The sequence below is a fragment of the Malus sylvestris genome, chromosome 9 (assembly GCF_916048215.2).
Source record: "Malus sylvestris chromosome 9, drMalSylv7.2, whole genome shotgun sequence".
NCBI lineage: Eukaryota > Viridiplantae > Streptophyta > Magnoliopsida > Rosales > Rosaceae > Malus > Malus sylvestris.
In genome coordinates this window covers 4,608,628-4,631,069 of record NC_062268.1, presented here as the reverse complement: position 1 = coordinate 4,631,069, position 22,442 = coordinate 4,608,628, and the positions used below count along the sequence as shown (strand labels likewise).

Sequence of the window (22,442 nt, the reverse complement as noted above, 5' to 3'; positions counted from 1 at the left end):
GTAGTTATTAAAAGTTAGGAGGGTAATTTTGTCTCTGAACAGATTTCGAAATATTTACGGTTTTGCCAGTCTGTTCTAAAATGGACCCTCGGTTTTGCGTTATTTACATCACTGCCAGGTGGGCTGTGTGCTTCTGCCATTACTTACATTTCTGAGGGCACTTTTGTCACCACTGTTTGGGACTGAATGGGCGCAGGCGTTGCGGGACAGGCGCTGCAGAGAGATGGGATGATTTCGATGGCTACGAGGGATTTGCAGAGAGATGAGAGGATTTTCTGCAAGGGTTGAAGAGAACGAGTAAGGGAGAACCATACCTCGCCGAGGCGGACAAGATCGATCGAGTTGGCTTTCGTGTTCAGTTCAACTTTCTTTTCCAGTTTTCTGTTTGGTTGGTGGGAAAATCCCTATTCTGTTCATCCCCAAACCTTTAAAATCCACGCTTTCAAGGTAATACCCGCCGGCTTCTTAATTTAATTCCATTTTTAATTCAGTTTTCCATTTCCAATACCTAGAAATATAATTACACAAGGAATAATAGGAACTAAAATATCACATCTCCAGAAATTTTTGTTTTCTAATCCTCCGCGGTTTCTCGGCAACCAAACGGATCGTTAAATCATTTTAATTAACTAAAATAACGATTTTTATTTATTTATTTACAATATTTGTCTACAAATTTAGTCTCTGGATTACCCAATTTTTTCCCGATTGAATGCTAACGGAATTGTATTATTTATTTTTGTTTCCTCTCTTAGCCCTGCACAAAGGCTTCTTCCATAGCTCCAATGGCAGAACCAAGCTCAATCAAAGTAGTTGAGGTTTGCAAGGTAGCCCCAAATCCAAGCTCACCGGATGATCAGTCTCTTCCTCTAACCTTCTTTGATATCTTGTGGCTGAGGTTTCCACCAATTCAACGCGTTTTCTTCTTCGAAATACCCTCATTCAACACATCACTCTTCTTTGATTCCATACTTCCGAAGCTCAAAACCTCGCTCTCCGTCACCCTCCAACACTTTGTACCTCTAGCAGGAAATCTCACCTGGCCTCAAGACTCCCCTCCCATTATCAATTATGTCAAAGGCAACGCCGTTTCGCTCACAATAGCTGAGTCTAATGCTGATTTTTACCATCTAGTTTCAAGCAACAGCTTTAGCGTTGAGGCCAAAGAATACCATCCTCTTATACCCCACTTGGCGGTGTCTCATGACCAAGCTGAAGTGCTAGCATTGCAAATCACCGCATTTCCCACCGGCGGTTTTTCCATTGGATCAGCCGTGCACCATGCTGTCCTTGACGGCAAGACTTCAACCATGTTTATCAAATCATGGGCTCATATATGCAAACATGGAGGAGGAGGACAAGGACTGTCTTCGCCGTTGTTGCCAAGCTATGACAGAATGGCCATCAAAGACCCGGCAGGGCTCCACGCAATCTTCTCGAAGGACTGGCTAAGATACGGTGGCTCCAACAATAGAACCTTAATGCCTCTAGAGTTTACAGGTGCAGGAAGCTTGATTCGAGGTAGCTTCGAAATCACACGTGCCAAAATAGAATCCCTAAGACAATCAGTGATGTCTATGATGGCAAAGGAGAAGCAACAAGCTGGTCATTCAGTACCAGTTCATTTGTCAACGTTTTCGCTAACGTGTGCCTATACATGGGTTTGCTTAGTGAAGGCTGAGGAGATCAAAACAAAGAAAGTACTTCTCGTCTTTAACGTGGACTGCAGGTCTCGCTTAGACCCTCCTTTACCGGCAACATATTTTGGGAATTGCATTACACCCCATGGTGTAATTGCAGAAACAGACGACCTGATGGGAGAAGATGGGTTGTTCGTGGCCTTAACTGCGGTTAGTGCAGCTATAAAAAGGTTGGACACTGACGGTGTTTTGAACGGGATGGAGACTTGGATACCAACCATGTTTGATGCACAGACTAGTACTGATAGAATATTTTCTGTTGCTGGTTCGCCTAGGTTTGAGCTATATGATGCAGCTGATTTTGGATGGGGAAGACCAAGGACAATTGAATTCGTTTCGATAGATAGGACTGGAGCGATCTCTCTTTCAGATAGCAAGAACGGTGGAGGAGGTGTTGAGATTGGTTTGGCTTTGAAAAAACTTTCTATGGAGGCTTTTGCTTCTCTATTTGCTGAAGGACTTGAACAACTTTGATTTTTTTTTTTTGGTTTCCCTCTATGTATTTTGCTCTTAATAATTTGATGAGGAAGATGGTCGATTGTGTTTATGATGCATCTTTATCTGTTTGATTTGGATTCTGTATAAATTTTCATGGAATGAACTTATATGAGATTTGAGTGCAACTCATGTTCATCATATTTTTCATTTACTTTGTGACCGTAATGTCACGGTTCGAGTCTTGGAAACAGTCTCTTTGTAAAGTAAGGGTAAGGTTGCATGATGGACGTTCCCCCCTCCTCTGACCCTCGCCAAGCCTCCTCTGACCCTCGCCAAGCGAGAAACCTTGTTGGCTTGGGGTCGCCCTTTAACACCATTATTGAATTGCATTTCACACAATGCTCTATACATTCAATCAAATAAAGTGAATTCCGCATCAAATTTCTAATATGTTGAACTTATAAATGTTTAGACTGAAGTTATTAAATTGAAAATAATTTAAGATATGCTACTCACAATAAAATTTGTGTAGATTATCATAATATCACATTGACCTATTGAAACATGGTGACCAAGTCCTAGGACTCATCCTATGTTGTTTTGAGAAGATCTTTTGTCAACAAAATGTCCTCTACACATGACCAAACATATGGAGGTAGTCGGAGCCAGCCGAGACTAATCAACGGAGGGAATGAGATGAATTCCAATAATATTGTCGGTGAACTATATCATGAGGAGCACAATGATAATGAGGAGGTGGATGTTGGTGATAGGATGCTGTTAGTAATTGTTGATTGTTAGTGCTAAGCATCCTATCTGTTAGTAGTTGTTGATCGTAGTGCCAGTAATAATCTGTTGATTAGAAATAAGATTTGGGAAATATCTTGTACCCGCCTTAGCTTGCAGTTTAGTATATATACTGAACACTTTTCTCTCTCTAAAACCCATCTCTTTCCTCTTGGAATCCCAAACCTTTCAGGGCCACGCACGCCTCTGCGATTACAAACCCTAATCCTTTGTGCGGTCTCAAGAATTGGAGATTTTATATATATAGTGTTGATTTATATTCTTTTTTTGGCGTATGGAGCTCTGAGAAAAAAAATCCTCAGGAAGTTAATCCGGCTGCTACCGGTCACGAGCTTGAGGACCATACCTAGCCGAGGCGGACGAGATCGATCGAGTTGGCTTTCGTGTTCAGTTCAACTTTCTTTTCTAGTTTTCTGTTTGGTTGCCGGTATTCCATCCATGGTTAATGAAAGGTTGTTGTAATTGTTTTCTCCATTGGCTGTGTTCGTTATGTTTTTCATTGCACAATTGATTAATCGTTATCTTCTCACTAAGGATTTTCAATTTGAATATCACATGAGTTCGAAAGCTTCTTTTCACAATTTGGTAAGGTCGTGGAGCATAAGATCATATGCGATCAAGTCATAAAGCGCTATGAAACACGTATTATATTCCAACAAGGATATGATAAGAAAACTAATTAAACTGAAAACAATAAAATTACAGCACCCCATGTAATTTTAATGTGTATAATGTAGGAGGAAGAGGTTGTTGGAAATTATATATTATAATATGAAATATTGTAATATATAATTTTAATAATTGAATGAAAAATAGTGTTAACCAATTTCTTAGAAAGGTTATGTTGTTTAGGTGTATTCTCTTTATAAGTGATGTATACTTATAGATGAAAAGTTACATCTCCTTAACAAAAAGTACTTGGGTTCTATATAAACTCATGAAACCATTATCATTAAATATAGAAAAATAGAGTTAATTGTTACTCTCTTGAGAAATAGGGTTTCCCCAACTTTGTTTCTCAAATGATTCGTGTGTCAAATTCCGAGTCGTGTCTTGAGAGTACGGAATATATAAAGTTCGCCAGAGTCCGAAGATTGAAGTGCTTTGACTTCGGATTATAGATTGTTGAATCCTGGGAGATGGACGCCTATTGAACTACAAGCACAAGAGTAGGGGTGAAATTCTATCTTTAGGACATTGCATTTATGCAAGCCTCAATCTCCAAGTTTGTCAGTTATTCTAACTTTCACTCTAGTAGTTTATATTAATCTCATATATAATTGATGTTGTGAATTTCTGTATGATTATTATCATTGGAATTATATTGTTATTTCTCATATTTTCTATTATTGCTCCAACAATCTAAAGATAGAAGTTTCTTTATGCAATAATTAGAAAAATATGGATTTAAGAAATAATTATATTGAGAAAGTAGGAAAGAATGATTTGAATATATGTTAGTGAAACTGCCGTTTAAAACTTTGAAACGCATGCATATTGTTGTGAAAATATTGTTCTTGAATTTCATTAAGAACGAAATGGGCAGGTTGTTAAGCTATTGTTTATTTAATTCTTTTTGCCATTTAACGTTACTGTTGTTGGTTCAATACTCTTAAAATTAGACATGAGAATGGCGATAAGTTCTTGTGATATGTGATTGTAAGATGCATATATGCAGGGCGTGAGGATCATGCATTTCTTACATACTTTGGCATTATACAGTTAGTTTATGCATTAATCTAGATCACTGAAGTATAATTCTAGATACATGTTTCTGTGAAATACATGATCAATTATATATAAATGTGCAGTTAGTTTAAAAATAACTAATTGTGGTGTTTTCAATTTCTTCTGGAAAAAAGAAGAAAATTGAGATACTGAAGCATGAAGATATATTGCAAAACTGTCGCTAATCAGAAATTAGGGATGATGAAAATTACATTATATAATATTCTTTGTATGCTTTTATGCTTAAAGACCTTTATGTAATATCTGAGTTATTTTTGTGTCAATCGGTTATGTTTGCACATAGATGGATGAAACAATATGACTGTTCGTTGACACCTCATAGGCACATGCATATCCCTATCAGTAAGATTTTACTTATGTTAGGCATATCATGGAGATCCATCTACAAACCATGTTTGACGTTGACTCTTTGTAGAAGAGAATTGTTGGTTACCAAGTGAAATTTTATAGTTTAAAATTTGTATCATCTACAATAAGTGTAGAACGGCCATTGTGGTGTACTGGGTTTAGCTTGGATGTTAGATGTGGTTCTGCCAAACTCGTAGCAGTTCTTGGAAAAGTTCCTTTTGCAGAAAGGAATTGCATCTGTATAATTGATGCAGTTAATCCCTATTAGGCAGATGTGCGAAGGCTTCAAGGCCATAGTGAATTATCTCAGAGTTTTAAGTGAGTTAATATGTCCTTGAGTTTTACAGGATAGTTCCGTATAAATGGAAACTATGTATAATGGAAACCACAAAACTGGGTTTGCCATAAATCGGGAATGGTCCAGACTAAAAGCCAAGTCCTTTGAGAACAATAAGACACCAAAAGTGTGGGGATCTTTTATAACTTTGCAGAAAGACGTTATGTTGCTTATTTAGTAAGCAATGGCAACCAATGAGTGTGTTTTATCAATGGTTACTCATGGTAAGAAAGCTTTTGTGATAACAAAAGAAGATACTGTATTCAAATTAAATCTTTGAACTCATTTTAGATGAGTTATTATCATCTTGAAAAGACGATGACTGGATTAAAAGTGTGAAGGTCTTTTTGAAAGAAATGACAAGACACTAAAAATGTGGGAGCATTTTGCAAAATGCATTAGACCCAATATGGCTTTATAATAAGCAAGCGTGGGCTTGGATATTTTCATGTTAGTCATGTATGAAACCAAAGCCGATTCCCTTGAGAAGAATTAGACATTGGAAGTTTGGGAATACCTTGCAATGATAAGAGTTTTGCTTTCTCTTGTTACTAGTCATAGCGAGGAAGAGTCAAATGAAATTTAAGATCAACATTCTTTGGCGGGGATTCTAGTCCCATGATAATTTAAAAACTCAGATGATAAAGTGTGAAAGCCTTTAAAAGCTTTTCCTGTAACAGCTTAGTGAAGCGTGAATGCCTAAAAAGATAGATAAAGTCTATCTTAGTTGTTCATTACTTAAAGTGGAAAATGTGATCGATTTAATGATAGCATTAAAAGAAACTACAATTATGAAAGAATTGTGGGGGTTGGTTAAAAGTAATTTGCTAATTGAACGACATTTAAGATGTCATCTCTTGTAATGAGTACTTGTTTAAGATATGACAAGATTAGAGATCTTCTTACAAATACCTTAAATGTGGGGGAGTTTACCCAAGTGCTTAGTGTTAGCAAATTACTTAGTAATTAAGTCCTAATATAATTTTGAGGACTTGACATTTCAAATAATGTCAAACAACTATTCTCGTATGAAATATAATTTCAAAAGATGGATTGTGCACACCATTAAAGATAGTCAACCTAAATGGTACCAAATATTAAAGGTTTGACTAGAGAGTAAGTTGATCATCGAGGGGAATGAGGCTAAAGCCAACATAACTAATGAATCAGCCGGACGGAAACCTAACTTAGTTGATTGGAGATCCCATGGTCTAAGTTCAATAGGCAAACTGGTTGGGCATGATTCAAAGAAGTTAACACACTATATACCTCATTCCTATGATGGAAGAAGTGTGTTGTCTGCAGAAGTTTTAGGGTGTATATTTATATTTAATGACAGTGATATCTTATAAATAAGAGGAATAGAGCAGACTATTCTTAATCAGTGGTCACCTATGTGAGAGTAGAAATGGGTCGCTTCTATGAGAATGAGATGGCTAAATTCTCTAAAGCTCTCATGAATCCGGGATTTGTTCAGGACCAAAATGAACACAACCGTATGAACCGTAATATATTAGGATTAGTGATGTGTGTTGCTTATTGTCTCGGTTTACTGCTGCGGTGAACAGTTCAAGATCTTCTACATCCACTGCGTCACCAAGTAAACCCGATAAGTATTCACTAGGGTAGGTTCAAGTCCAAAAGACACCTCTCCCGATGCATCTCTTGTCCGCCTGTACTCTCAAATTCTTCCTAATTTTTCATTCATGTGGGGGATTGTTGGAAATTATATATTATAATATGAAATATTGTAATATATAATTTTAATAATTGAATGAAAAATAGTGTTAACCAATTTCTTAGAAAGGTTATGTTGTTTAGGTGTATTCTCTTTATAAGTGATGTATACTTGTAGATGAAAAGTTACATCTCCTTAACAAAAAGTACTTGGGTTCTATATAAACTCATGAAACCATTATCATTAAATATAGAAAAATAGAGTTAATTGTTACTCTCTTGAGAAATAGGGTTTCCCCAACTTTGTTTCTCAAATGATTCGTGTGTCAAATTCCGAGTCGTGTCTTGAGAGTACGGAATATATAAAGTTCGCCAGAGTCCGAAGATTGAAGTGCTTTGACTTCGGATTATAGATTGTTGAATCCTGGGAGATGGACGCCTATTGAACTACAAGCACAAGAGTAGGGGTGAAATTCTATCTTTAGGATATTGCATTTATGCAAGCCTCAATCTCCAAGTTTGTCAGTTATTCTAACTTTCACTCTAGTAGTTTATATTAATCTCATATATAATTGATGTTGTGAATTTCTTTATGATTATTATCATTGGAATTATATTGTTATTTCTCATATTTTCTATTATTGCTCCAACAGAGGTGGCAGCAAGTGAACAAGTACATGGAGGTATTCTTAATGTGTAATTTTAATTATATTCGGTTCGGTATTGGCTTCCACCATCAGATTCTGTTCTTTCATTATTTTATGTGTTATTGTTCTTCCTGACCATTACAGGGAGCTATGTTTCATAGGTGGTGCCATATGTGGGCTAGAAGAAGCATCAGCTTCTGAGGGTGTCATTCATTGCATGTGGTATGTACCTTGTGTTTTACGGACTTACGTTTTCTGTGCTAATTTTTTATTGTTATTGTTGTTGGCGCAAGTATTTAAGTTAAGTAGTAGCAAACATAGTGTTTTTACTCTTGCAAGGGAATTGTCTTTTTACCCCAGTAAGTTACAAGGATTTAGAATGGGAGTAAGTGCATTGCAGATTGTTCTGATCCATAGAAATATAGACATGCAAGGTGGAACCGATTGCGTATTTGGACCTTATTTTTGGAAGATGACTGCATTATTAAATAAATTGTATATAATTTGGGTTGGGTTAGAAGATATGGCTACAAGAGGAATTAAATATGTGGATTGCTTTCTGAATGGCGTGTGTAGTCTGCAAAGAGGGGAAAAGAAGGGGAGAAATTGAAATTCCTTCCCTTCCATTATTTGGTTGGTCAAGGAAGAAAATACTCATCTTTATCTCCCCAGTCCTGCCTAAATCAACTGGAGTCGGAAATGTTCTTTTTTAGAAAGAGTTGGAAGTTTTTCTATTACTAATTTTTGTTACACAATCAATCATTTACAGGTCATGCTATTCATAGAGTGGTTCAAAGAATTCCAAGAGTTTCATTCACTTAATTTATGCTCTTCATGTAAAAATTCTTTTAAAAAGCTCAAACATCTTTCAATGTAAATAACATTAACTTTTGTAACAATTTCTTATAGCTTTGAAACATGGTTTCTAATCCCGCAGCAACGCGCGGGCCATATTTCTAGTTTACACTAAATATATAGTGGAATTAAAACGAACTTATTATCTACAAAATTCAAAACTTACATATATGTTGGTGATCAACAACTACTGTCATTTACCAAATACTCTTAACGGAAGAATGAAGCTATACATCTAGTTTGAATATACATACATATATGTATATATATATATATATACATACATGTATGTATTTATATATACACACATACATGTGTATATATATATGGTCATTAGATTCCTCACTTAAGCTTCTTTCCATCTCCAATGACGTTTCAAGCCTAACTAGGCTCAGGTACTATTTTTTGTGTGACAAGTTTTGCAAGTGTCCACTACTAAGTCCAAATATGCATCGATATTGTTCTCTTTTTAAGTGATTTAAAGCTTATTATGAGATGTCGAGTTTGGTAGAGACACAAATGAACAAATCACTCACATTTCAAACCTAAGTGGGACATCAATCGGTTCACATGTGAAAGTTGTGTAACATGTGCCGGCACACATATTCAGTGTACTTGCTTAGTTCATGAGCAGAAAGAAGAAGGATGAGAAACAAAAATCACAAAATACATAGTGTTGTAAAATCGACGGTATGTGTGCAGTGGAACATAATGTAAATAAGACAATATTTACGAGGTTTGGCAAGTGTACCTATGTCCTCGGAGCAACAGTAGTATTTTCTTTCATTAACTAAAATAATAGGAGTACAAAGATAACTCTCATTATTTTATCTCTTCTCTCTAGCCCAGCTCACTGTATTTTATTATGTATCTCTCTTCTTTCTCTTATTCTTCTCCTCTCTCTTCTTTTCTTTCTCGGTATGTTTTTCTCTCCTCCCCTTCTTCTTCCGTATGCTCTCATTTTATAGGCCAAAAGGTTATTGTAGCAACACTATTCATTTTACAAATTTTCCTTGAATGAATAGTGAAATATTGTGCATGCATAGTAACTCATTCGTTTTTCTTTATATGAACTAGCCTTCATACAAGCGCTCACGCACGTACAGAATGCATTTTTTGAATTATGACGTGCTACGCGCGACTTACACGTTTTAAATGTATTTATATACGTAAATTACTTTTTGAATCACGGCGTGCTACGCACGACTTACATGTTTTAAATGTATTTATATGCGTAAATTGACAAAAGGAAAGTCAAATATTTGAAGTAAATTAATAATCTTAGATCATGCTAGAAGAAACCCCTTATAAATCAATTAAAATAGATGAATTCACATAATTAAATCGGTCTGTATAGAATTTAAATTAAGAAAAGAGAAAATAATATTTAATAAACAACTGATTGAATCACATTATTGCTAGCCCGTTATGAGGCTAAGCCCACCCCCTCCCCCTTAGTGTAGATAATATCGTTTGTTCATATATATATATATATATATATATATATATATATATATATATATATATATATTAGGGGTGGGCACTTGGAACCGAAACACGAATCGAATCGAACCGCACCGAACGGTTTGGTTTTGCGGTTTTGAAACGGTTTTGGTTTCGAAACCGAACCGCAGCAAAGAAAACGGTTTGGTTTCGGTTTTAGGTTTTCAAAACCGCACCGAAACCGAAACCGAAACCAAAACAGCACCATATAATAAAATTAATAAATAAATGTTATATTTTAAACTTTTAATTAGTTCAACTAGGTTACTAGACTATCATTATCATCTAGTTTTGAATCTTTAATATGGGACGAGATGAAACATGTTCTCTGACCTTTTTTTTGTTGGTTGGGGAACCCTTATAGACAAGCTGTTACATTTTCTAAATATGTGTTTATTGGGTTGGGAATCATACAATTTTCATCATGGAGACTACACTAACTCAAACAAATATTTACTGGATATGTGATTCAAATAAGCAACTCACTTTGAACCTAAAGAAACAAATATTTACTGGATATGTTTATTTCTGTTGTAAGCACTGAGCAATGACAATGAGCATCGGTCATATTGAATTTGAGGGGGCTGGAATAACAAAATAACATTAGCACTTTCTTTCTTCGTTTGTTTATTTCTGTTTTGTTGTTCTCTAGTAGATTATGGCATTGAATTATTTTGTTCTGTTCTATTTTGGAGCACTGGTGGATTATGGCATTGAATTCAACATGCCAATCTGACAAAAAAAAAAAAAACTCATTAATATTATGGCATTGAAATTCAAAGTTAGGACATTACTTTAGTAAGTATTAATATTAATCAAAGTTAGGACATAAGATCGTCTTAATTAATATATGAGGAAAATAAGACCGTCTTATGCATAAATAAGTGTATATTTTAAATTGTACATTTTTTCTCAAAAACCAAACTGAAACCGTACCGAATCGAATCAAACGGTTTGGTTTCATTTCGGTTTTGGCTTCAAAACCGCACCGCACCGCAAAAAGTTTCGGTTTCGGTTGTGGTTTCACTTGAAAAAGCACCGAACCGCACCGCGCCCACCCCTAATATATATATCATTTGATAACTAATTTAATCACATTATTATCCTCGTGCGAAAGACTTTTTATAACCGGCATTACATGCCTCTTAAGATGTTTTGAACGTGTTTAAAATAGAAAAAATAATATTTAATAAACAAATAATTGAATCACATTATTGCTAACCCAGTATGAGGCTAAGCCCACTCTCTCCCTTAGTGTAGATAATATCGTTTGTTAAAAAAAAATCATTTGACAACTAATTTAATCACATTATTATCCGTGTGCGAATGAAATTTTTTATAACCGGCATTACACGCCTCTTAAGATGTTTTGAACGTGTTTAAAAACAGAGAGACTGAATCATATTATTGATAGCCCATTGTGAGGTACTAATTATAAAAAAAAACCACAAAAAAATTAATTATTAAAAAAATACTATTAAGATGCCTTTGAAGTTTATTGTTTTGGGGCATTTTTGTCCAATTATTTTTGTTGAAGCTTGGTGACACCAAAGCACTATTCACCTTTTCCTCTCTCTTTGTTTGACAAAAAAAATCATTTTACAACTAATTTAATCACATTATTATTCGCGTGCGAGAAAAACTTTTTTTATAACCGGCACTACACGTCTCTTAAGATGTTTTGAACGTATTTAAAATAGAGAAAATAATATTTAATAAACAGCTAATTGAATCACATTATTGCTAGCTCATTGTGAGGCTAAGCTCACCCCTTCCCCTTAGTGTGGATAATATCATTTGTTAAAAAAAAATAATTTGAGAACTAATTTAATCACATTATTATCCATGTGTGAATTTTTTTTTTTTTATAACATGCATTACACATATCTTAAGATGTTTTGAAAGTGTTTAAAAATAAAGAAATTGAATCACATTATTGCTAGGTCATTGTAAGATACTAATTAAAAAATATTAATTAATTAATTAATTATTAAAAAAATATTGTTAAAATGATGAAAATGCTCATGCCGTATTTGATGCATTATTTTGGGATGCCTTTGAAGTTTTTTGTTTTGGGGGCATTTTTGTCCAATTCTTTTGTTGAAGCTTGGTGACACCAAAGCACTATTCACATTTTCCTCTCTCTTTATATATAACTAGCCTTCATGCACGCGCTCACGCACTTGCAGAATGCATTTTTTGAATCACAGCGTGTTAAGCACTACTTACACGTTTTAAATGTATTTATATTCGTAAATTGACAAAAGAAAAGTCAAATATTTGAAGTAAATGAATAATTTTATATCATGCTAGAAGAAACCCCTCATAAACCAATTAAAGCAATTGAATTCACATAATAAAATCGGTTTCTATAAAATTTACATTAAGAATAGAGAAAATAATATTTAATAAACAATTGACTGTATCACATTATTGTTAGTGTTACAACCACCCCCAAAATAATTGGAAAATTTGTTATTTTCACCCCAAGCCGCCACATGTCAATCATCCAACTCCATTTCTTTTCCTTTTCTCTGTCCCCCACCCCCGTGACTCTCTTCTTCTCTGTCTCTCTTTCCCGTAGCTCTCTCCTTCTCAACTCTCCCGTGTATCTCTCTCCCTCAAACTCTCGTATCTTTCTCTCCCCCTGGACTCGCGAGGACCCTAGCACCACCCGGATAGACTCTCTACGAAGCAGGGATCTCTGCCCAGCGAGATAGACGGCTCGGAGCAAAGCTCCGACGAGTTTTCTTCCTGTTTCAGTAGGGGTAAGTCTCGATCCCTCATTCTCTTACCCAGGTTGAACTTTGGTTGTGATTTGGAAGTTTAAACCTTCCATTTTTGCGTAGGTTTTACCTCGGGATCGTTTTGGGGTGAGCACACCCATTTTTCCGGCGAACCCGTGCACTCCGAGGGCTTTTCCAGTCACCTCCGACCGAGTTACAGTATTTGGAAGGTATAAATCTCTTCCTCTCTCCTTGTTCTTCATTATCGTACCTAGATCGGAGCTTGAAGCTCCAGTTTTCAGGTGGCCGGAGCTGTAGCAGCTCTGGCCTTCTCTCTCGGCAAGCCAAGGCCAACCGGCCTTTCCCATTTCCTTTCCTGCGGGCCTCCAGCCCGTTTTGCCTTAGCCCAGTACCCTAAGAGCAATTCCACCCCTGTGGACTTTGCGCCAGCACCCAGCGCATTTATCCACTCAAATGAACAGTAATAGACTGGAGTGAACAGTAATAGGCCAAGGCATCTCCACCCCTAAAAAAATGCGCTGGCACCCAGCGCATTTATTTGGTGTGTTTTTTTTTTAAGTTTATTTCGGATAAGATTTTTAACCCATTTAAAATAAAGAATAAAAAAATAAAATAGTTTTAATTTCGGATAGGATTTTTAACCAATCTCGTCACGCCACGTGTCATTATCTGAACGTACTATTTTGTGAATAGATTTCCGATATTATTTTCAACCAATCCCGACACGCCACGTGTCACTTCCATGGTACAATAATTTAGCCAAGATTTCGATAAGATTTTCAACCAATCACGTCATGCCACGTGTCATTATCCGAACGTACTATTTTGTGGATAGATTTTCGATAATATTCTCGACCAATCCTGACACGCCACATGTCACTTCCGGTTTACAATAATTTAGCCAAGATTTCGATAAGATTTTCAACCAATCACGTAGTGCCACGTGGCATTGTCCAGAACCTCATCCTTTCTTTTTTTGTCCATATAAACCCTACATCCCTACATCCATCCTCACACCAAGCTCAATCCTTATTTTTAGCTCAGAATCCTTGTTCATCATTTTCAAATCTTGAGTTCTTATTACAATGTCTTCTTCAAGAAGGGTGTATAAGCAGTTGCAAGAGCAACAACAAAGGTTGTTGGCACAACAGGCAGAATTGGCCAATCTCGAGGAAGGTGGAGGTGGAGATGAGGCTTTCTTCATGGAGGAGGATGAGGATGATCACCATAGAAGGCAGAAGGCCTCACATTCCCGCCGTGTCATGGAAGCCGTGGGTCAGATAGCCAAACCAAGACGTGTTGCAAACCTCGATAGAAAAAGGGAAAAACGAGGTAAAAATCTATTGGAAGATTATTTTATTCCCAATAACATATTCCCTGATCATGTTTTTAGACGGCGTTTTAGAATGCAACGACATTTGTTCAACAAAATCATGAGTGATATTTGCAACCATGATTCATACTTTGTGCAAAAAGAGGATGCTTTTCATGTTCTAGGTCTTATTCCCGAGCAAAAAATTACGGCATCCTTGCGAATGCTTGCATATGGAGCATCTGCAGATCAAGTGGATGAGATCGCGAGGATGGGAAAAACAATTGTTCTTGAGTCCCTGATGCGGTTTTGCTCTGCAATTGAAGCCCTCTACACCAAAGAGTACCTCCGGACACCTACGTCAAGGGACATGCGAAGGCTTCTGAGGAAGGGTGAGATGCGAGGCTTCCCTGGCATGATTGGAAGCATCGACTGCATGCACTGGACTTGGAAAAACTGTCCAAGTGCGTGGCAATGAGCATATGGCGACAGAAAAGGAGCCAAAAGCATCATTTTGGAAGCGGTGGCTTCATTTGATACATGGATTTGGCATGCTTTTTTTGGTGTTCCAGGAGCTCAAAATGACCTAAATGTCCTTGCCCAATCCCCAGTGTTCGACGAACTGCTGCAAGGAAACTCGCCGAGATGCACATATTGGGTTAATGGTACCCAATACGAGGGATCATACTACCTTGCAGATGGCATTTACCCAAGGTGGTCAACATTTGTCAAAACAGTGCCACATCCACAGACTGAAAAGGAAAAACACTTTGCAAAATGTCAAGAAGGGTGTAGGAAGGATGTCGAGCGTTGTTTTGGTATCCTGCAAGCTCGTTGGGCGATTGTCAGGGCTGCAGCTAGAATGTTTGATGTCGAGGCTCTTCGATCCATCATGATGACGTGTATTATTCTCCATAACATGATTGTTGAAGATGAGTATGATTATGATGCCGTCGATGAATATGAGCCAGATCCGATGAACAACTCAAGAACACGTATTTATTGTGCTCATGATGGGACCGAAGATCCAGTGCAACACGAGCCGTTGGAACGTGATGGACGTTACAATGAATTGATCGTTCAGCGGTACACTAATGTGCAAGAGCCATACTGGCACGTAACCCGCCAGAATGACTTGATTGAGCACCAGTGGGGATTGCATGGAGGCGAAGATAATTAGAATGAGGCTTGTGGTTGAAGAATAAATTGTATTTTTTTTAAGTTTAAGTAATTCTATGTAGTGTGTTTTGTTTTTAAGTTTATTTGGTGAGTTTAAGTAATTCTATGTAGTGTGTTTTGTTTTTAAGTTTATTTGGTGAGTTTATGTAATTCTATGTAGTGTGTTTTGTTTTTAAATTTATTTGGTGAGTTTATGTAATCTTATTTCATGTGTTTAAATAAAGTACAAAAGAAATTAAATAAATAATTACATTAAAATTGCATAAGAAATTAAATAAAGTTCAAACCTAAAAAAAGAAAAAACATAAGAAATTAAATAAAGTTCTACTAGAAAAAAGAAAGAAAATACATAAAAATACATAAGAAATTAAATAAAGTCTCTCGAGTTAGGATATGTGGTGCTAGGATCTTGGTTGCCATGATTTGTGTAGCTAGAACCCCCTTGACTTGTTTCCGCATCTCTTGCACGCCTCCTACACATGGCATCTCTTTTTTCCGATGTCCAAAAATATTTAGAATTCGGAGACAGTCCTACTAGAGACTTGCTCATAGTGTCACGATCTGCTTGAGCCATCCTTTCTTCTCGAAGCAATTCATTTTCTCGATGAAGTGCTTCTCTAACCAGCTCGTTCTCTCGATTAACTACTTCTCTTTGTCTTTCAGCCGCCGCATCACGGGCCTCAGTAGCTGCTAATATTGCTGCCATAGCAGCAACTTTTTCCTCATCTCTAGCCTTTTCTCGTGCCAAGTTTAGTTCACCTTGGCGAGCAAGTTCCTCCATATATTTAGTGTAGTCATTTTTGGAAGAACTACCTTTTTTCTTTGACGCCTTTTTACCTAGAGGCCTTAGGGACTGACGAGTCGGTTGGGTCTCGGGCACTTGTTCAGCCGTCCCTTCCGTGTCATGAAATGTGTCGGCTTCTTGTTCGGCCATGTCTGGTTCTGGAGAACTATGTAGACCCATACCGTGCATGACAACTTCTGGACCAGTTGCCACAATTTTGTATTTAGGGCAATCTTTGACAATTTGCCAACATTCCAATCTATTGAATGATTTGTTCCCGTTCTTTGAATTGTAGAATGCTTGAGCTTGTAGTGTCTATAAAAAAGTGGGATAACATAGTGTTAAAAAATGCGGGTGTAACACAAATAAATAAATTCAAAATATTAATACGGGTGGAATGCATATAAATTACATAAAAATGACATAAGAAATTAAATAAAAATGACATAAGAAATTAAATAAAAATTACATAGAAATTAAATAAAAATTACATAAGAAATAAGATAAAAATTACATACGAAATTAAATAAATCAAAATATTAATGTGAGTGGAATGCATATAAATAAATAAAAATATTGTCACCTGATCCGCTAAACTTGTCCCACTACAGAGGTTACCGGAAGCATGAGAGATGACGTTTTTCCAACAAGTAAATGATGCGTTGAGTTTTTTCCAACGACCTTGAAGACCTTGACTAGTTCTGGCGTTTTCTCCATGTACATCACAAAACGCTTTCGTAATTTTACTCCACATCTCTCGCTTATCCATCTCATTACCCGTAATCGGATCATGAGTAGTGTGAACCCAACATTCACACAACGTAACATCTTCAATGAGCTTCCACGAAGACATTTTTTTCTCTTAAAGTGTAGAAAATATTGAAATGTAGATAGTATAGAAAGTGTAGAAAATATTGGAATGTGGTGTAAAGGTAGAAGATGAGGGTTAGGTATTTATAGGAAAAAAAATTAACATTTTTCAAAATTTTCTGTAATTTTTTTAAAATTTTCTGTATTTTTTAATAATTTTTCTGTATTTTTTAATAATTTTTAATGAATTTTAATATAGTTAATTAATCTGGACCGTTGGATTTGAAAAATATTCAAATCCAAGAGCTAGGGAGTTGCCACGTGGCCAACGGTCATATTTCTGACCGTTGGGCCCTTTTTTTTTTTTTTTTAATTTACTTTTTGTGAAAAAAACGTGGACCGTTGATCTTTGATCTGACGGTCTAGTTTAAAAGTAAAATTTAAAATTTTTTTACCGTTGGAAATCCAACGGTCTAGAAAACTAGCCGTTGGAAATCCAACGGCAGAGAGGTAGCCACGTCGCAACTCGGGGGGGGGACTGACAGCGCCTGCACGCGGGCCCCGGCGTCTGAAAGCTTGTCGGGCACTCGCCAAACGGCTGCGTGAAGTGCACGCGCCAGCTTTTTCCCCGGTTTCTGTCTCAGTCTCTTTTGGGCTGGGCTCTTGCCCAGCTCGGGCTGGGTACCAGTCAGTTTGTTGGGGTGGACTTGATTGACAGAGGCCTGGCTTGGTTTTTGGACTGGAGGCTGGGACATTTGGTCCCCGGTGGAATTGCTCTAACCCATTCCGTTTTTATTTTTAGTTATTTAGTTTTAAAACCCAAAGGGCTCGGGCTCAGGCCCTAGTTTGAGTGGCCTTGGGCCGGAGTTAAATCAAGGGCTTAAAGCCCTGTTTTCTGTCAGTGAGGCCTTAAGGCCTTGTGCCTGGGGGTGTGTGTTAGGCATGCACATGCATGTGTGTGTGTGTGTGTTGTTAAATATATGTTTGGGCTTAAGCCCAAACCCCTTTTCCAAACCCTAAACCCATCCAAACCCAATTCCCTTATTTTATTAGTTTAAACCAATCTTTTAGAAAATCCTTTTATTTAATTATTACATTCTTGTTCTTAGGTAAAATTGCTAGTGGAGAAATTATGTATCCTTATTCGCACGACTCTTCTGCTAAGGCATATTTGTGAGTGGACCCCTTCTAAAATTACATGATTTGATGCATAAATGATTAGCATGCCTACAGATTTATAATTTGATTTATGTGAAGCCTGATGATTTAATATATTGATTATCGTCTCGTGTTTTGGTGAGAAATTAATGGTTAACCTATATTGAGCTATATTTTAATATATTGTATTTTCTATAAAAATCATGAACTGGTAGACTATATGATAGATGACGATAGGATGCTAGAACGTGTTTTGAACCCCTCTTTATAGTGTAGACGATGATCGGTAACCTATGCTATGAAGTGGTTATTTAAGATAGACGTAAATATTTGTGCGTACCTAGTAGAGACTATGCCGCCTGGGGCGAGGATCTAGTGTTGGCATGTGGGCCGGGAGAAATAATCCCTAGCGAAAGGCTGAGGGACACGGAGATAGGCATTGGGCCGGGAGGGAGTTATCTCTAGCTACGGGCACAGAGACTGAGGTGCAGGCATTGGGCCGGGAGTTATATTTATTCAGTGATCTTTCTAGTAGCACACCGCGTTTACGAGACGATTTATGATACGTTTATTGTTTTGATTTCTGCGATGATATTCCGCTATATATGAGTTTTGAGACATTTGGCATGCTAGGATTTTTATTAAATCCATCACTTATTATGCTAGTAGTTTTCATTTATATAAACTTTGGGGGTTAGTATCTTGATAACTGTTTCATTATTATCGTACATATGAACTTGGTCCACTCACATTTGTTTTGCGCCCCCATTCAGGTCATAGAAACGAGGACTATGACTGGACGTACGAGGCATTCCCCTACCAGTAGCACTCCATCACCCACTTGTGTGATATCTTGTAATGTTCTTTCTTTTTTTTAAATCTGGTTTTAAACTGTGTCTGGTTCATTCTAGACGCTTCCGTGGATGTTGTTAATTACTCTTAAATTCTGACGTTATTCATGAATATTTTCTTCTAATCATTACTCTTGTAATCAATTAATGGCTTTCGTCACCTTGGGTGTCGCCCAGCACGTGTCTATCCTGATATTCGAAAGAATATCAGGGTCGGAGCGTGTCAGTTAGCCCATTGTAAGGCTAAGCTCACCCCTCCCCCTTAGTGTAGATAATATCATTTGTTAAAAAAAACAATGATTTGATAATTAATTTAATCATATTAATATCCGCGTGCGAAATGCATTTTTATAAAGAAAATAATATTTAATAAACAACTAATTGAATCACATTATTGCTAGTCCATTGTGAGGCTAAACCCACCTCATTTCCCTTAATATAGATAATATCGTTTATTAAAAAAAAACAATCATTTGACAACTTATTTAATAACATTATTATCCGCATCCAAACGACTTTTTTATAACTAGCATTACACGCTTCTTAATATATTTTAAACACAATATTCATGATTTTTCTTATTTTTTATTATATTTTTCTTTCCCCTTCACATGGGCACCATCAACTTTCACTCATCCTTCCCTAATTCTATTTTTTTATTCTTTTCTCTCTTACTACTAATTTTTATAGGGAACTTTAACGAAAAGCACCCGGTACTGTTCATTTTAACGAAAAACCACATTTTTACACTAAAAAGTCAATCCTGGTACTATTCACTTTACCCTTTATTTTGTCCTTATCATTAAAACTCAAAGTTTTCAAGTCATTTTCATTAGTTTTCCTATTTTTATATTCTATTTTATAATGACCAAATTACCTATGCATTATTTGATATATTATAGTGGCTTCTTTTGAATTTTTTTGGTTGAGGGGCAATTTTATCCTTTTGTTTTTTGTTGAAGCCGTGACCCCAAAGTGGGGCTCTGGCTTTATATATTATAGATGGATAGATAATAATTCATCTGGATGAATAATAATAACTATTCATGTGGGCCATAGTGGTTTTTAAGGTGGACTGAAGCTATTATATTGGTTTTTAAGGTGGACTGTCGCTCTACCTGGTTGTCTGGCAGTGCGATTGCTGAAGCTAGTATATTGTCGATGAAGATTCAGCCTCTAAAACGAAACAAAAAGTCAAAATAAAGATGCTTTTTTACATATTATATAATATATACACACATTAAAAAGATTTGAGCTTTAGTCTAATTGATCACCATAATCTTCTATCGCGTCAGCACTCAAATTCGAAACCTTTCGACGTATTTTATAACGAGAAAAAGAGTATGTCAGATTTTTTTTGAATTATTGTTTGAGAGAATAAATTTGTAGATAAAATTTACAAACTAAATAATGTGTTACTAATAAGAATGAATACATTATCAACGTTTAGGTAATAATCTAATCATCAACTTATATGTTATTTAATTTACAATATTTATCTACAAATTTAATCTCTTGCATTAGTCAACTTTTTCCCGATTGAATGCTAACTGAGTTGTATTATTTATTTTTGTTTCCTCTCTTAGCTCTGCACTAAAGCTTCTTCCATATCTCCAATGGCAGAACCAAGCTCAATCAAAGTGGTTGAGGTTTGCAAGGCAGCCCCAAATCCAAGCTCACCGGATGATCAGTCTCTTCCTCTAACCTTCTTTGATATCTTGTGGCTAAGGTTTCCACCAATTCAACGCGTTTTCTTCTTCGAAATACCTTCATTCAACACATCACACTTCTTTGATTCCATACTTCCGAAGCTCAAAACCTCGCTCTCCGTCACCCTCCAACACTTTGTACCTCTAGCAGGAAATCTCACCTGGCCTCAAGACTCTCCTCCCATTATCAATTATGTCAAAGGCAACGCCGTTTCGCTCACAATAGCTGAGTCTAATGCTGATTTTTACCATCTAGTTTCAAGCAACAGCTTTAGCGTTGAGGCCAAAGAATACCATCCTCTTATACCCCACTTGGCGGTGTCTCATGACCAAGCTGAAGTGCTAGCATTGCAAATCACCGCCTTTCCCACCGGCGGTTTTTCCATTGGATCAGCCGTGCACCATGCTGTCCTTGACGGCAAGACTTCAACCATGTTTATGAAATCATGGGCTCATATATGCAAACATGGAGGACAAGGACTGTTTTCGCCGTTGTTGCCAAGTTATGACAGAATGGCCATCAAAGACCCGGCAGGGCTCCACGCAATCTTCTCGAAGGACTGGCTAAGATACGGTGGCTCCAACAATAGAACCTTAATGTCTTTAGAGTTTACAGGTGCAGGAAGCTTGATTCGAGGTAGCTTCGAAATCACACGTGCCAAAATAGAATCCCTAAGACAATCAGTGATGTCTATGATGGCAAAGGAGAAGCACCAAGCTGGTCATTCAGTACCACTTCATTTGTCAACGTTTTCGCTAACGTGTGCCTATACATGGGTTTGCTTAGTGAAGGCTGAGGAGATCAAAACAAAGAAAGTACTTCTCATCTTTAACGTGGACTGCAGGTCTCGCTTAGACCCTCCTTTACCGGCAACATATCTTGGGAATTGCATTACACCCCATGGTGTAATTGCAGAAACAGACGACCTGATGGGAGAAGATGGGTTGTTCGTGGCCTTAACTGCGGTTAGTGCAGCTATAAAAAGGTTGGACACTGACGGTGTTTTGAACGGGATGGAGACTTGGATACCAACCATGTTCGATGCACAGACTAGTACTGATAGAATATTTTCTGTTGCTGGTTCGCATAGGTTTGAGCTATATGATGCAGCTGATTTTGGATGGGGAAGACCAAGGACAATTGAATTCGTTTCGATAGATAGGACTGGAGCGATCTCTCTTTCAGATAGCAAGAACGGTGGAGGAGGTGTTGAGATTGGTTTGGCTTTGAAAAAACTTTCTATGGAGGCTTTTGCTTCTCTATTTGCTGAAGGACTTGAACAACTTTGATTTTTTTTTTTGTTTCCCTCTATGTATTTTGCTCTTAATAATTTGATCTGAGGAAGATGGTCAGTTGTGTTTATGATGCATCTTTATCTGTTTGATTTGGATTCTGTATAAATTTTCATGGAATGAACTTATATGAGATTTGAGTGCAACTCATGTTCATCATATTTTTCATTTACTTTGCGACCGAAATGTCACTGTTCGAGTCGTGGAAACAATCTCTTTGTAAAGTAATGGTAAGGCTGCATGATAGACGTTCCCCCTTCCTCTGACCCTCGCAAAGCGGGGAACCTTGTTGGCTTGGGGTCGCCCTTTAACACCATTATTGAATTGCATTTCACACAATGCTCTACACATTCAATCAAATAAAGTGAATTCTGCATCAAATTTCCAATATGTTGAACTTATAAATGTTTAGACTGATGTTATTAAATTTGAAATAATTTAAGATCTGCTACTCACAATAAAATTTATGTCGATTATCATAATATCACATTGACCTATTGAAACATGGTGACCAAGTCCTAGGACTCATCCTATGTTG

The 22,442-nt window shown here is 36.8% G+C and overlaps 1 protein-coding gene and 1 long non-coding RNA gene across 4 annotated transcripts; both read left to right on the top strand.

Moving 5' to 3' along the window:
- Positions 1-180: 180 nt before the first annotated feature.
- LOC126583307 (phenolic glucoside malonyltransferase 2-like) lies at positions 181-22,072 on the top strand. Of its 3 annotated transcripts, none has more exons than XM_050247646.1 (3): positions 181-447; positions 756-1,870; positions 21,598-22,072. In XM_050247646.1, the coding sequence occupies exons 2-3, from the start codon at positions 786-788 to the stop codon at positions 21,899-21,901; spliced, it is 1,389 nt and encodes a 462-aa protein (XP_050103603.1). In that variant the 5' UTR covers positions 181-447; positions 756-785; the 3' UTR covers positions 21,902-22,072. The 3 variants fall into 3 exon arrangements, with proteins under 3 accessions (XP_050103603.1, XP_050103604.1, XP_050103602.1); XM_050247647.1 differs by lacking the exon at positions 21,598-22,072 and adding an exon at positions 1,976-2,323 and having other exon boundaries at positions 182-447; XM_050247645.1 differs by lacking the exon at positions 21,598-22,072 and having other exon boundaries at positions 183-447; positions 756-2,323.
- On the top strand, positions 3,292-8,635 carry LOC126583308 (uncharacterized). Its single transcript, XR_007609716.1, has 3 exons — positions 3,292-3,691; positions 7,712-7,925; positions 8,473-8,635. It is a non-coding gene; the product is annotated as an uncharacterized LOC126583308 (long non-coding RNA).
- Positions 22,073-22,442: the final 370 nt, after the last annotated feature.

Coding starts and splice junctions, on each gene's coding strand:
- LOC126583307 (XM_050247646.1), top strand. CDS start 786: ATGGCAGAACCAAGCTCAATCAAAGTAGTTGAGGTTTGCAAGGTAGCC. Junction 1,871..21,597: donor GTTAGTGCAGCTATAAAAAG/GTTGGACACTGA, acceptor AGCTATAAAAAG/GTTGGACACTGACGGTGTTT.